The sequence below is a fragment of the Parambassis ranga genome, chromosome 15 (genome assembly GCF_900634625.1).
Source record: "Parambassis ranga chromosome 15, fParRan2.1, whole genome shotgun sequence".
Lineage (NCBI taxonomy): Eukaryota > Metazoa > Chordata > Actinopteri > Ambassidae > Parambassis > Parambassis ranga.
Window position 1 is genome coordinate 9280390 of NC_041035.1, and position 14519 is coordinate 9294908.

Genomic DNA, 14519 nt, shown 5'->3' on the forward strand with positions numbered 1-14519 from the left:
ATGCTGACTTTATTAGTTGGTAATACATACGATGTTATTGGTTGCTGCAGTCACATAGGTGTTTTTTTTTATTCCACAAACATTATGCCTGGGACCCTGAAGACCTCACTGAGAAGCTGTCACTAGAGATACAGAATTGGATAAATGTCTCAGCTATAAGTGGAACGATAACAGTGTTTGAAATTAATGGTAAGAAATATACATTATCATATTTTTTCCTGCTGTAAAAATATCAAGCAAATCAAATATCTAAATCACTACCATTACTAGTCTTCAGTGTACCGGGGAGCCCCTGAAGGACCCCAAATCCCAATTTGAAACCTATTAGACAAGCCTTCTCTCTGTGTCCTTTGCAGGGGGAGCGAAGACTTTCTCTAAGCCAATGACAGAGCGAGCGCAGATTTATACGTCCTGTGATTGGTCGGTTTGCCTAAACTGCATGGAGAAACAGGAAGAGAGCTTCGGTGTTGTTTGGTTTGTGGGATGAAGAGGAGTGGGCACCGCACAGTCACCGGACCGGTGCAAAAGCTTCACGTGTAAGCGACAGAGCTAATTTATGGTGTTAAACGATGCCTGGCAAAACCTTCAGCCCAGAAAGTATGCGTATACTTAAGCTAGGAGGTGCTGTGTTTTTATGATGCTAACACAGGCCAGCAAGACGCGAATATGTACTTCCTTATCAACATGTGAGGTGCATATTGGTTTGTGTAAATGCTTTGTGTTATTCAAATAGCTTTAAGACCCATACTTGTTTACAGTTGTAGCATTTTCTGTCTGCATCTCTTCACAATAAGGACACATGTTGCGTTTCCACACCTGCGCAGTCACGGAGCGCTTTCTACTCCATTAATCACGCAGGTTTGACCAGGAACTACTCTAATGAGAAACGAGTCAGATGATTGACGAGCATGAGGCTGCTGCCAGTGATTTTTAACAACACAAGCTGCTTATTGTTTGTTGTTCCTCACCGTGAAGAGCTGGGTAAACATCCAAAACATTGAAGCAGTCACTTAGACTAGTCTGAAAACGGCACAGAACAAACATGGTAGCATTATTTCTAATCAGCACAGACTATTAGCCAGGCCCATTATTGCCAAAGTCCATTATTCTATCTATGAGTCTATTACCAGCTTGCTAAATGGCAGACAGTGTTCAGTGCTTATCCAAAGTGCACTGTACCATTGTTTGGCTCAGAAATTTCTCGCCTTTATTGTCAGTTCAGGCAAACCCCTGATGAATACAGTGAGAGCTGCAAGAGTAGAAACAAGAAAGTTGAAGCAGACGCATTTGTGATCAGATACCATGACAGATGTGGTTGTGTTGGTGGTGTGCGTGTATGAAAAGGAGGGGGTGGGGGATGTCTTTTAAAAATAAAAGACATTCATTTTTTCAAATTAAAACTACGGTCTGAAATAAGTAGTAGAAATCTTGTTTGTTGCTGTGCTGCTGCTAGTGATTAGTAGTATTTTTTTTCTTGTGGAATGGTGTATAAAATGTCAGGAAATAGGTTAAAGTATCCATCACAATTTCCTGAAGCACAAAGTGACATCTTCCAATTGCTTTTCCTGTATGTCTAACGGTCCATAACACCCCCAAAATTCACTTTACAGTCACGCAAGACTAAGAAAAGCCAAACACTTTGAGCAGCCTGAGATTGTCCCACATATTTCCTGAAAAACTACATGCATTTATTATCACAGTACTCAATGGTTGCAATTAATTGTTTAATTGTCCAATTTAAAGTTTGTCTTTTTTTAGCTAGTCTGCAAGAGTGGGAGTCATAGGACCTGCAGCAATTAAAACAAATAGGCAAACAATGGAAAACATACTGACTATTTGTTGAAGTAATTCTCTGGTTACAGCTGTTTAATTTTGCCGTGCTTGGTTTTATCTCATTGCCTCTCTTTTTTTTAAGTTTTGAGACGGTCTCTAACAAGATTTCTTTTCATTATTTCACAGTAATAGATTAAATGATTAATCAAGAAATTAATGACTTTATTAAAAATGAAAATAATCAGTTGCAGCCCTGCATGATTCATAATTAATGCACTATTCTATTTAAACAAATTCATGAAGAAAATAAATAAATAAGAGAGAGAGAGAAAGACTGTATTTGTGCCCTTTACACTTTTCAGATCAAGGTTCCAGGAAAGAAAGGTTTCCTTGGTTGAAACTCTTACAATCAATGTGACCTTTATTTATTATAACCCCCATCTCTCAAAAACTCACATATAACATAGTCAATCATCTCTCCTTCCCCTCAAAGTAAAAATAAAAAAGGAACTGCTGTCTGGTTATTGCCAGTATCCATCTCAGTCGTCAGAAAAGCTGCACGTTTTTGCTGTTGTTAAGGGCTGGAAACCAGAATCCCATCGGAGTTGCACCCTAAGGAACAAATTTAATGCTAGAAAAACATCCCGGCCATCAACCAAAAATGACGGATTGAAAATAATGTCGAGCTATCTTGGGAATCCCCCACCAGACAAGGGAACAGACTGCATTGTTTTTCTCATTTATGTGATATATAGAACAGAAAGAGGGGAAAAAATGGGCGATTTATTGGTTAGATAGGCGTATTCTTTCCCATGCACAAAAGAAATATTGGATAGTAATGTAGGGATCAAGTCACATCATGACATTGTTTGAAGGCTAGGTGTTCAAATATGTAAGTCATCTTCCGTTGGTGGCCTGCTAGGTTTTCAATAGATCATTCAATGCAAATATGTGTGGGAAACTGTGAAAGTTGCCACATGAATATGTCAATGAACACAGTGTAATTTGTACTTCCTCAGCAGGGCAGCAAGATGAAGAAGCAGAGGGAGAGCCAGTGCACTCAGAAGACCATCTCATTGCTGAGCCCCCTGGGGACAATCCAAGTCAGAGGATGTGAGAATGGTGTGCACACCATCCAGATCCTAATGGATGTCGCACCTGCTGAAAGGTACTGTACAACAGCCGGGCTGGTGACGTGATAAACAAAGGTGTGAAATTTACAGGCAGACAGAATCCACTCCTGTGATGGAGTGCCACCATTCCTCATTGGAAGCAGGGCATTTTTGTAGATCCCACAAGAAATATCCTGGAGAAAGTTGGGCAAATATGAGCAGGCACTAGAAATATGAGGGGCACTAGAATACAGTTGGGCTTGAAATTAGATTTCTGATGGCATGTGGTTGTGATTCTTCCTGCAGTATATTTGAAATTTCAGAAAAATAACTTGTTTATTACCCACAAGGGATTCGATTAGAACTGATGTCTGTGGGGTCACTAAAGGCCATGGGGAACATGGACTGTTCCTTCCTGTTTATTTATGTTTCCTTCAAGTTGCATGCAGTAGTTCTGAGTGTCAACTGACACTCAGAAATGTATTATGTGATTACATTTCAGAGGCCTGCCCATCCCTCAAAACTGACAGAATGTTGACAGTATTACTGAAGCGATCCAAGCTGATTAAATTCAGCGTTAATAAGTACTTATTCCTTATTTTTACAGGTCCACATCCTACATCTCATATTAGTTTTGATTAGATTGAAATTAAATATCCATGTATCGCAGATTCGCATTTGATAAACTTGAATGATTTGGGAAATTAAACCATTTCCAAATGCAGCCGGATAGGAAGTTATCCTTTTGAAAATGTATGTTCAAATTCTAATTTATGGAAACCCATTAATGACCTTGTATATTATACCTCAACATGTGTTTCCTCCTCGACTGTCTGCCATTTCCAAAAATTCATCAAGCAGTAAAAACATTCCACTTGTTGTTAATGAGTTGAAGTGAGAAAATTAATAATATGGAATTTTGATTATGGAAGATGTCCTGTAACCATGCACAAGCACCTTTCTCCGTCTCCTTGTGAACAGGGTTTAATTTGTGTGTTCAGGTTCAGTAGGAATATGCAAATGAATTTAATGATTCGCATCACTAGATCATTTCTCAGTTTAATATCATTTGCTATGTCGGTCATAAGTGAGGCTTCGATCCCATCACTGTCTGTATGTTCTCAAAGGTGAGAGAGAGAAGAAATCATTAACAAAATGTTTAGATTTTATCAGGACCAGTTGAATATGTTGCTATCGTCGTTGAGGACAGGGGAACTCGGAGCCACCTCAGATATATGGAGTAACGCAATGTAAACAGGCATTAAGGGAGGCGAGATAAAGTGACAAAATACAGGCTTATCTTTGCAACCGGCTTTACATGTAGATCTCACAAAAGCCTGCCTGTAGCAGTAATAGTTCAGATCAGCCATTTCCATTGATTTATTTATGACATACTAAACAAGGCTTCGGATGTGCTGTGGTACGGGCTTAGGGAGTCAGTGTGATAAATGATCTCTAAGAGTGTATTTTGGATAAGGGAAATACATAACGTCCATGCATAACATGAAAAGGGAGACCCACAGCAGATATTCCTGAGCAAGACAAAGCTGTGAAGGCCTTATGTGACCATGTTTGCTCTCTGTGTTTCCCTCCATTCAGTACTGGTTGCTGCTGAACAGCCGCAGCAGCAACACAAGCATTTGTGGCATTGATAGATAGTTATTGATAAATGCCATTATAGCTACATAAACGCCCTTGAAGTATTGCTTACACACCATGACCGTCAGCTCTTTCTAATAGAAACGTCTCAAGCCCCTTTTGCTTCCTAACTGATCTAAGGAACATTTCCTGAAATCAACCTCCTCTGCCAGTCTAACGACAGCCCTGAAGGCACCATCAGATGAACAAATTCATTACATCTCAACAACCCCTGTTGGGGCCCTACGCACCAGCCTTTCTGTTAACCAGTTTTTTCCCCCTTTTTAGTTTTTTAGCATGGCCTCTGCGTTCACAGAAAAATGATACGCATTTTGTTTACAGGAGATTACTATTATCTGAAATATGATGCTTCTTGCCTCTTTCACACAGAGCACAGACACATAATACAGAGGAAATCATAGAGCACTTTTTTATTAGGGTGAAAAATGAAAAAAGGGCTGGACTCCTGCCCCGAGACATTTTGTGAGCATATTATTTTACAATGCTTTGATCAATTTGTCTGTCAAGCTGGCTGAGATGTGGGGGAGCAGGAAAAAAGCAATTTAGCTTGTGAGGTCCTCAATAGAAATGTACTACAGAAGCCTGCGTATGACATGTTGCATTAGAACCTGAGTAGCCTTTATTGCCTGATAATGTCGCGAGGCAATGCTGATATCAATCACCCTTTAACAGCCAGTATGATGTGTTTTTATGAAAAACAAAAAATAATTCACGCAGCTTTTCTTGGAAAATAATTGATTTAATTCTGAGCTGAGGGATTTCTACTTTTAACAACATAAAAATATTGTGTTTGAAAAACAGGCACAAAATGTGCTAGAAGCTAAAAATTGTTAAGAACAAGCTCATTGCATATGCTCCTATAGAAAATTGTAATTAATTTTACACAGATAAACATTCTGTCTCATTTGCATATAGATATAAACAATATATTTGTGCATCTGAATTCCCAGCACACTTGGGTCACGTGATCTGCCTAAAATCCTAAGTGGCTAAAGCCAAAAATTATCATTATATTTCCCAGGCCATAAATCCCCTTCTTTTTTCTCTGACACAAAGCCTTATAAATCTGTGTCTGATTTTTCACATTGCACATTGTTTTTAGTTAATGATTTTCATCTGTTTGTTGTTGCTGTGATAGCGGGGAAATGTACCATATGCTCCGGCAAAAGACAAATGATTAGCAAATGAAATTCTGGACAGCTGTCTGACTGAAAGCGTTTGGTTGATAGCATTCTGCTACCATAATTAGCTTAAGCTTCGGGTTAATTAACTTTCTACCTGGATATGCATAATAATAGCATTCTGCAGAAAGCCAAGGAGCTTCCAGTATATCAGCAGCAAAGGATGGCTTTTTATTTTGTATTTCGCCAGCATATTTCAATTTCAAGAGGCGATTTAGCTCGGGAGCATCGTCAAATATTGTAGATTTTACTCCCCAAGCCAGATAATTCTGAAACAATAGGGGTGTATTATGTGGCAGAAATGCCATTTCTGAATGTAATTAAAGGGGATGAAAGCAATCACCAATTTTTAAACGCTTTTGTGTAGCACGAGGCCTACTTGTAAAAAAATACCCATCAAGAGGAGAAAAGAGGCAACAGAACCCCCAAGTCCTTATATAAGAGGCCTTTGAGACTGAAGTGAAGTACAACAGTAATTAGTCTTTTGTATGAATTTGCCGGCCATGGTCATGATTAGTTAAGCATATGAGAGGACTGCAGGACTGCATTGCTCTTAAGGAGGAGGGTGTTAAAGTCTATTTATCACCAGTTATCCTCACAGCTTTCCATTATCACTGACAACACTGGATGGGGCCTGAGAACAGCCTAATTGTTCTGAGGTGGAGTGTTTTTGTGTCAAAACCGTCACCCCAGTCACATTGGCATTCATAAGCAGCCAGACATTTTCCATCCATCTAGCCCTAATACCCAAGCTGTCACAACAGCTTTTACACACTACCAACGCTAGTGTGAAATATCTGAGGTGATGCATTTATCGTTTTTCTCACACTCATGTAGTGTTGTGAATCAATGTCCTGGTTCACACTGAATAGCAGTATGGTAAATGTGTTTCCTGTTTGGGGCCTGTTTACATGATGTGCTCACACACCGGGAACCATAAAAACAACTTTTTTATTTTTTTATCCTTAGTGTTCTCCATCTATCTCCATCCCCGTGTCTGTTATATTTAGTCTAACATGTAATTTAAATTATTATTATTTTGCCTGTGCTAAATAAATTTGCTTACATTTGTAACTAAACTGCTTTGTCATACAAACAGTGATCTGCTGAGATATTGAATGAATTCGTCAATAAAGCAGGGGGGAGACTTTTTTGACGTAGTCCCTTTAGAAATGGTATGAATAATTCATTGTGTAATGATATTCAGATCATTTTTAGTCTATTTTTTTTTTACAGCGGCCTTAGAATATTGTTTTGCATGTTGTGAAGTGTAGTACTCAGCTGCGTATTCATTAAGGTGCTGCTCCCACTGGCCCTTGGACCCATCTGTGCTCTATGTTTATGCCTCCGTCTCCCGGGACTGTCCCAATCAGGCTGCATGTGCCATTTCCTGTGTAAACCAACACCTGTGTAACACACTACCTGTAAACCGCCCCACACAGACGAGACACTGACATTCACTCAGATGAAAATCTGCAAATGTTGTGGTTTCTAAAGCAGAACCTCCAGGGTGAGAGTTACCGCTCAGTGTAGAGATGCAGCTAAAAGCAGCCCCTGCAGTGTTTTTTTTTTTTTCTTCTTCTTTCCTTTCCACTCCCTGCTGACGACTGGGAAGTTTTTCCAGCACGAGGGTTGTGCTAGTTTGTTTTAGAACTTGATTGGATTCTATATCTGCAACATGCAGAAGTGTACAGTGTGTGACATACTAAAGCAATATGCAGAGAGATGATTCCGCTCTGACATCTTGGAGAGGAGTACGAGTCAATTATGCCCAAGTGTTGTTCTTGCTTATCTTCCTGCGGCACCAAACAAGGATTTAGTCAAGGATTTAGGGGTGAGGGGGCGGTGGTGGGGATCATGGTAAGCGGTTCACAACAAAACACTCAAAACTCTTGGGAGCGGGCACTGATTTAAAAATAAATTACAGAAGACGAAGCGCTAACACTCAAGGGCCCTCAGCAGTGCTGGCGTACACAGGTGAAGATTAGCCTCCTCGCTAATCAGAGGAACAAGGCAGTAATTTGCTCTGAACACAGACAGTAATTAGGACTTGGTGACACTGGATTCCCATAATGCCTTTGTGCTTGACGTGGTCAAATTTTGACAGAGGCTATCCATGCAGGGTCACTGTCCCCCCAGTCTCCCAGCCCTCTTCAGTTGAGGCTCTAAAAGGTCCCTGCAGTTACAGGGGATCCCTAATGTACTTTATGCCTCCCTCACTGGCTCCTTACCATTCGGGTAATTGGAATCTCTTACTGTGGCACTTGAGAATAGGGGCTAAAAACGCTATTTGAAACTGCTCAGTAGTCTGTTGTAGATAAACATTGCTGCGTTGGGGTGTGGATACACTACATAATAGAGTAAGAGTTAAGGCTCTGGTAATACATGCCTTCACTGACTCCTGTGGCTAGCCAGTTGGGAGAAGATCTAATTGTTGTGTGCTTTGTTGCCTACTCTGCAGTATTTTACCACCACCTTTATGTATTGGATTGAGCGCTGCGGCCTCTTTGGTGGACATTCGCTAATAAGAGTTGCTGGATATCTAGAGAGCAGTTTATCCAGCCCAGTTGTTTTTATTTTGAAACGGCGGAGCACAAAACGTGCAACCCAGAACAGAATAGGAAGCATTCCTTACAGCTTACAACTCGGAAAGCTCTCGACTTTAGTGCTGCAGTAGCTAGATAGGCATCTGAATGATCTTCAAATGGTTGGACGAGCTGCATTGAGCAAGTGGCTTACAATTGTATCACAGCCTTTGGCTCAGAGACCATCAGGATCTTGACATTCATAGAGACATGCTGTATTTTTTTCCCTTTTTAGACAGTCATTTTAGGCTTTTTTCATGCTCTCTTGAGTCTTTGACGTCTCTGAGTTAAGTATCTGCAGCTATAAGGCTGAGAAAAATATTGGACTGCTCTTGGCCTTTTCTATTTCATCCTCTGACCCGCCATGTTACCCATGATCGGTGAAGGAGAACTCTGGCAGGCTGTGTCAAAAGTGACAGCCGATCAAGTCAGGATGAGCGCCATCACGCTTCACAGGATGGAGGCATGAGTTCTGAGTTTTTCCCCTTTCTGTGCAATATACCATTACACCCTTCGCCAGATTCCTTTCAATTAGATCCTGTGGTTAACCTGCTTCATTCTTACACCTGCAGCTGATAGAAAAAGTCTTACTGAAGTCTTGTGCAACTAGAGATGCCGAATATGCCAAAGGAAATTGACAAATTTAACGTCAGCTATTCTTTTTTTTTCCCTTTGTCTCCTCTGATTATTTCATCCAGGATGAATGAAATAACCTCCAACATTATATATAAATGCTCAATTCATTCTTTGTATTAGAGTTGGAAAATAGGTAGAACTCCAAATGACTCCCACTTTACGCAACAATGATTTATGGTAATTGGAAATTGATTGTGACAGGAGCACAATATTAGAAATTTTCTCAAATCACAATCTTCTATCAGGGGAAATATTCTTTTTAGTGCAGCAGATCCTTGGCTAGTTTGGAATTAGTTTCTTATTTCCTCACCTGTGATGAAATAGTAAATGGCTGAAGGACATTGAGAGAAATGATTTATGTAGTCAAAAGATAATAAAAGAAGCCTCTTCCTTAACCTAATTTAAGTTGTTTATTCAAACTTAAACACACTTGCTGCACATTTATTGAAACACTTTTTATAATCACTACTAATTATAATTCTTGGTTTTCATATGGCAGTCACTTTAGGACAATATAGATTGTTCCCCCTTTGAGAGTTCCTTTGTAATTAGGCTGACATTTATTACACATCTCTAATCTCTCATTTGTAGGGCACAGTTGGACTCTATAAAGATCACATGATGCTGCTTGATTTCTGATTCACTGAAGTGCCTGGAAATGTTGCAGGAGCTACATCTCCGCTGCCCACATGCTCTTTAAAAACAATCCCCCATTGCACCCAGAGGTGACAGACTTCAGCCCGACTGATGTTGTTCCCCCTCTTTTATTTATTTATTTCGCTGTTGTTTACCAACCATAACATGTACTGCATTGCATTAACTTTTACTACTGTCAATGTTGTATCACTCAAACACCTTTTAAAGCGGGTGCATCCATAAGCTGTGGGGAGAGGAAAATTAGCCACGGTGACAAGTCTGAAGTGCGAGCTGGAGGTCAAAGGTGCCAAGCCTTAAGCAAAGGTGCTCTAGCCTTTGTCCAGTAGATTGTAAGGGCCTGCGGGTCCAACAGGAACATTTCCACACACAATATCCCCGAGCTGTCAGTGTGCAGCGGCTGGAACATCCTCTCAGAGAGAAAGAGGGGGTGTGGAGGGGTAGAAGAGGTGGTGGGGAGGATGCGTGTTGAGGGTGGAGGGCAAGAGGGGTGGGGTGAGGGTGGTGGTGGGGGGGGGGGGGGGTGTAGAGAGGGAACAGTGGCCTGAAGATCCTTGCTGAGAGAAAGAGAGGTGGGGGGATGGTGTGTGCGTGTGTGTGTGTGTATGTGTGTGTCGGAGTATAGGTGGTGGGGAGCCAAAAGAGCAGGAGTGGGAGGATAGAGAAATAGAGAGGGGGAAATGAGGAGGGAGAGCTGGGGGAGGAAAGGGGAGGGGGGGATAGAAAGGAGAGACAATGACAAGTAGGGGCTGGCTGGGCACTCACCCATGCCGACAGAGATTGCCATGAGCCATGGCCATTGTTTGAGTGGGTCTCAGCACAGAACCCGCTGGTGGGTTTCCGAGTTTTCACCACTCAACTATAAACTGCTGTGTGGTTTATTTAGAAATAAGAGTATTTACACCTTTTACTGTATTTACACCCACTGTTAAACGGCACCCAGGAGATTTCCATCACACAGCCACAAACTAGCAGGCAGAGCGGCTCTCTGAAAACTGACCTGCTCAGTCATAACACTCCAGTAAACCTCGGCTTCACATGTCCAATATAAAACGTTGCTCAAACTGTGACCTGCAGAAGTGTAAAAACACTTTAGGGCCGTGTTGTTACAGCAGGCAGTAGAGAGACTGTCTGTGTGTTTAACAAAGTAAATGTCTATTATTAATACCATACAGGATAAGCCAATTTTGAAGAAGGGGCACTTAAATGGTGATATTATTTATTTATAAGTCCTGTACACCAGCTAATGGAATTGGCGGCCTGCTTTAGATCCACAACACAGCTTGAGGTCCACTTTGGAGTAATGCACATGCTAAGAGAGGACCTTCCCAGTAGGGTCTTTAAGTGTCAAATATGGGTCAGTCTGCTTGCATTGACCTGGGGGGTGGTCAGCAGCAGAGAGAAATTCAGCTGTTAAGTGATGCCAACTCAACCATCGGCAAATTCCTCCAAGCATCTACTCATGCTAAGATGCACGTCCAAGTGCAGCGCATTGCTGGCCAGCACCACTCTGGCCAAAAAATCCATTTATTCTTGTCATGAACTATAAACTATACCCAAGCAGAGTTGAAACTGTTGTTAACGCTTTGCTCTTAACTTTCACAGTCCGAAAACTCTCTCTGCTTTTTCTTCCTCAAAGTTGTTTGAACTAAACTGCTAGCACTGTTCCTTCTGACCTGACAGTGTTTTCTTTCCATCTCCACCACGCTGCACTTCATATGAATATACTGTAACAAAAGTCTGGATTACTGTCTTTACATTTTCATTAAGCCCTTATTCTGTCTGTGCATAACTTTAGCTTCTTCATTAGCAACTTTTAAGGTTCACTCAACAAATTATGTCATCCGTGTCACCCGTAGCAGATTATTACACTCCTGTGACATATTTTCACACTGTTCTACCAAGAACTGGGTCTCATGATTGCTCCTCTGATCCCCACCTCACCTCCCCATCCTGCCTTATATCCCTCACAGGAGCGGTGAGCCCCCCCTGAGCTGTGTGGTCAACGATAGCCCGGCAGAAACGAGCCCCGAGTTGCAGCGCTGTGTTGAATGGCTCCAGGCGTACTTCAGTGAGCCGCAGACCACTGGGAGTCTCCCGCTCCCTGCCTTTCACCACCCCGCCCTGCAAGGAGGTCTGTCATGGATAAATATTTGCAGAGCCATGACTGGGATCAGGCTTTCACTCTTAATTGTCAGTTACATCACTTACACTCACTGGCTCACTGTGTTATAATGAAGTATTTTATGGCTGAGAGAGAGGGAGCGAGAGAGTGAGTGAGTGGGTGAGCGAAGGAGAGAGAACAGAACACAGAGCTGTAACTTGGTTCAGTAATCTGTGGCAGCTCTTACCACGCGTGTTAGTCTTGGCAAGGTTTTCCATGATTCTTGGCACATTCTTTGAAACTGATCGAATTCCACTCTTGACATTTTCAGACAGGAAGCTTTTTTTTTAATGAGAACATGTGAATGGTGGTAAAGTTTGAATGAGCTTATTGTTGGCTTGACCAGTCACCAAGGGCGAGTAAAATTAAAGCACTCCAAAAATGGACAATTAGTCTCCTTTCAACTGGTGGTGGTGACCACAGAGTGAATGACTGAGGGTGCTGGGGTGAAAGAAAAAAAACAAACAAAAAGACAGCAGATGAATTAATTATCCCTGGTGTTTTTGTTTCAAGGAAACAAGTCGCTGACGAGTCATTTTGGAAATTATAAATTCGTGCCATTTTCAGGACAATTACAGGCAATTTCTTTGTCATGCTGAGATGCGCATCGCATTTTAACTTAAAGATTTTCAAAAACGCTCATTTGGACCCAGAAGCACACCTACACAGAATAAAAAATAACTCTTAATATATGCATTTAACAATTGTGCCTCTCTTCCCCTGCAATCAGGCCTTAGTTGCTCTCTAATTTCATGCAGATCTGCAGTGCTTGAGTGATGGCATTTTCAATGAGCAGGTACTCCATCGAGACCCTGTATACAGCTATGAGTCCCACGCTCCTGCAAAGGCAATGCAGAAATACATCAGGACCAATTACGATATCAACTTTCAGTGTGATTCCCTTCGCCACCAAGTGCTTGTGTACCAGCCCCAGGCTCTTTCAAATCGCATCTCATCTGAAGTCTTTGGGGTTTTAATTAAATTTCAGGATAGATGGAATTCTTCATTAGTACCTGATCTGAATAGGTGATTGTGCTGTGTTCCACCTCTCTCCCTCGCCTGTTGTTTTGGGGCTCCGTAAATACAGGGTTTAGGCTTGGATTGCTCTCAGTAGTCAGAACCATAGGCCATGCCTGTATAAAAATGTTAAATGTGAGCATCAAGAGTATTTGTCTTTTGAGGGAGGGAAATAGAAGGTTTCTCTTTTTTTTTTCTTGCTTGTTGATTCACAAATATTATGGATTAGTTTTTGCCTGCCATACACATTCCTACTCAGATCTAGTCACTGCTGCCTGTCTGGGAAAAAAATACAAGTTTAATCAGGTCATTACAATCTGTGACAACCAACTTTTGTTTGCTCAGTTATCTTGTGGGAGATCCTGCACGCAGCAGCGCTCTCGCAGCACTTGTCATGTAATATTGAGTTGTGACCTTCACTTGAAGTGTTGCCATGTTTATTTACACATTTCTGACAAAACAAGCCACTTTTCATATTAGCTGTCACGATATACCTGAGAAACAGAGGTGACATGAAAGGAGATGCGAGGTGCAGTTTCCTATACTGTCTGACTGATTGTCATGCTCAACATCACACACAGGGGTAAAGGAATGGTGAGTGCATGCATGCTCGGTTAGCTTGTGCGTGTTTGTGTGTGTGTATGGGTCCACACACACACACACACACTCCCTCAGAAAAACACAGACACCAACGTGGGTTCTTAAAACGATGCATATTCTTATCTCATTAATTATACATCCATATGTAACAGACGAGAGGATCTTAGTCTCGGTAAGCGGCACAGGGAATGTGTGGGGAGGGGGCCAGGCAAAGGGGGGGAAGGGCGCTCTTCAAAGCCCAAATGACTGTGTTCCTGCAGGAGCCTGAACCTCCCCCTGTGCACAGCGCAGGGCGAGATGAGACACTCACCAGGACTCGCCCCTGTGATGTGGAGAGGAATTAGGGAAATGAACGTTTTCAGAATATCGAATAATCAGAGAATCATCAGCACCCCGTCAGCCTTCAAAAGTATGGATCCCTCAAGACTCAAGAGACACTTTGACTGGGAGTCAAAGTCTTCCCTCCCATTAGACACAAAGGATAATGAGGTAGCTGCATTTCCACTATTGTCTTTTTATTCTCACAACCATGTATGAGGTGACTGTCAGCTGGAAGTCATCTCTCCAAATCTATCATTAGCAGGGCTGAGGGAATTCCATTTATTGTTTTCTTTTTCTTTTTTTTTCTCCTCCAAATTGCTCTCATATACAAGATTATGAGCAGATCAATCATATATGTCAATATCCTCATAATCACTAGATGTGTTCGATTTTACTCTGGGTCAATCTATCCCTGCCTCTGCGGTGGCCCCATCACCTTGCCTCATGGTACTGTAGGTAATGACCTGTGACATAATTATGGGATGTGTGTAAACATGTAAGTGGTTCCTCTCAACTTTTATTTAAACAATTGACATCGCTGCACCCCGATCTAAAGAGGGTCCTGACCCCAGACACACCGTATTAGGCTCTTTATGAAGTATGGGGCTGGGGGACTGCTCTCCAAATCAGTGCTGGTCACCTCCAGTGACCCACATGAAGTCTCTGTCACTATAGCTGATGAGGGCAAAGTTAAAATCATGGACACTTGTTTTTTTTTTTTTTTTTTGCCCCCATAACTGTTGGAAGATGAAAGCTTCCAGTAGAAACGGCTGCTCAGGAATTGTAAAAAGGTGTAAACAGCTTCACAGTAGCTTGT

General features: G+C 41.7%; 1 protein-coding gene across 3 annotated transcripts in view; it reads left to right on the forward strand.

The window, feature by feature from the left end:
• Nucleotides 1-419: 419 nt before the first annotated feature.
• LOC114446976 (methylated-DNA--protein-cysteine methyltransferase) overlaps nucleotides 420-14519 on the forward strand; it is a 37266-nt gene continuing 23166 nt past the window's right edge. For 2 of the 3 annotated variants that reach the window (XR_003671807.1, XM_028422911.1), the window contains exons 1-3: nucleotides 420-536; nucleotides 2793-2941; nucleotides 11574-11734. Coding sequence is in view for 2 of the 3 variants with exons in the window: in XM_028422911.1 (XP_028278712.1) it covers nucleotides 2805-2941; nucleotides 11574-11734 (298 nt within the window). In the remaining variant the exon portion in view is untranslated. The remainder of the gene's footprint in view (nucleotides 537-2792; nucleotides 2942-11573; nucleotides 11735-14519) is intronic. The other variant, XM_028422912.1, reaches the window with a different exon arrangement.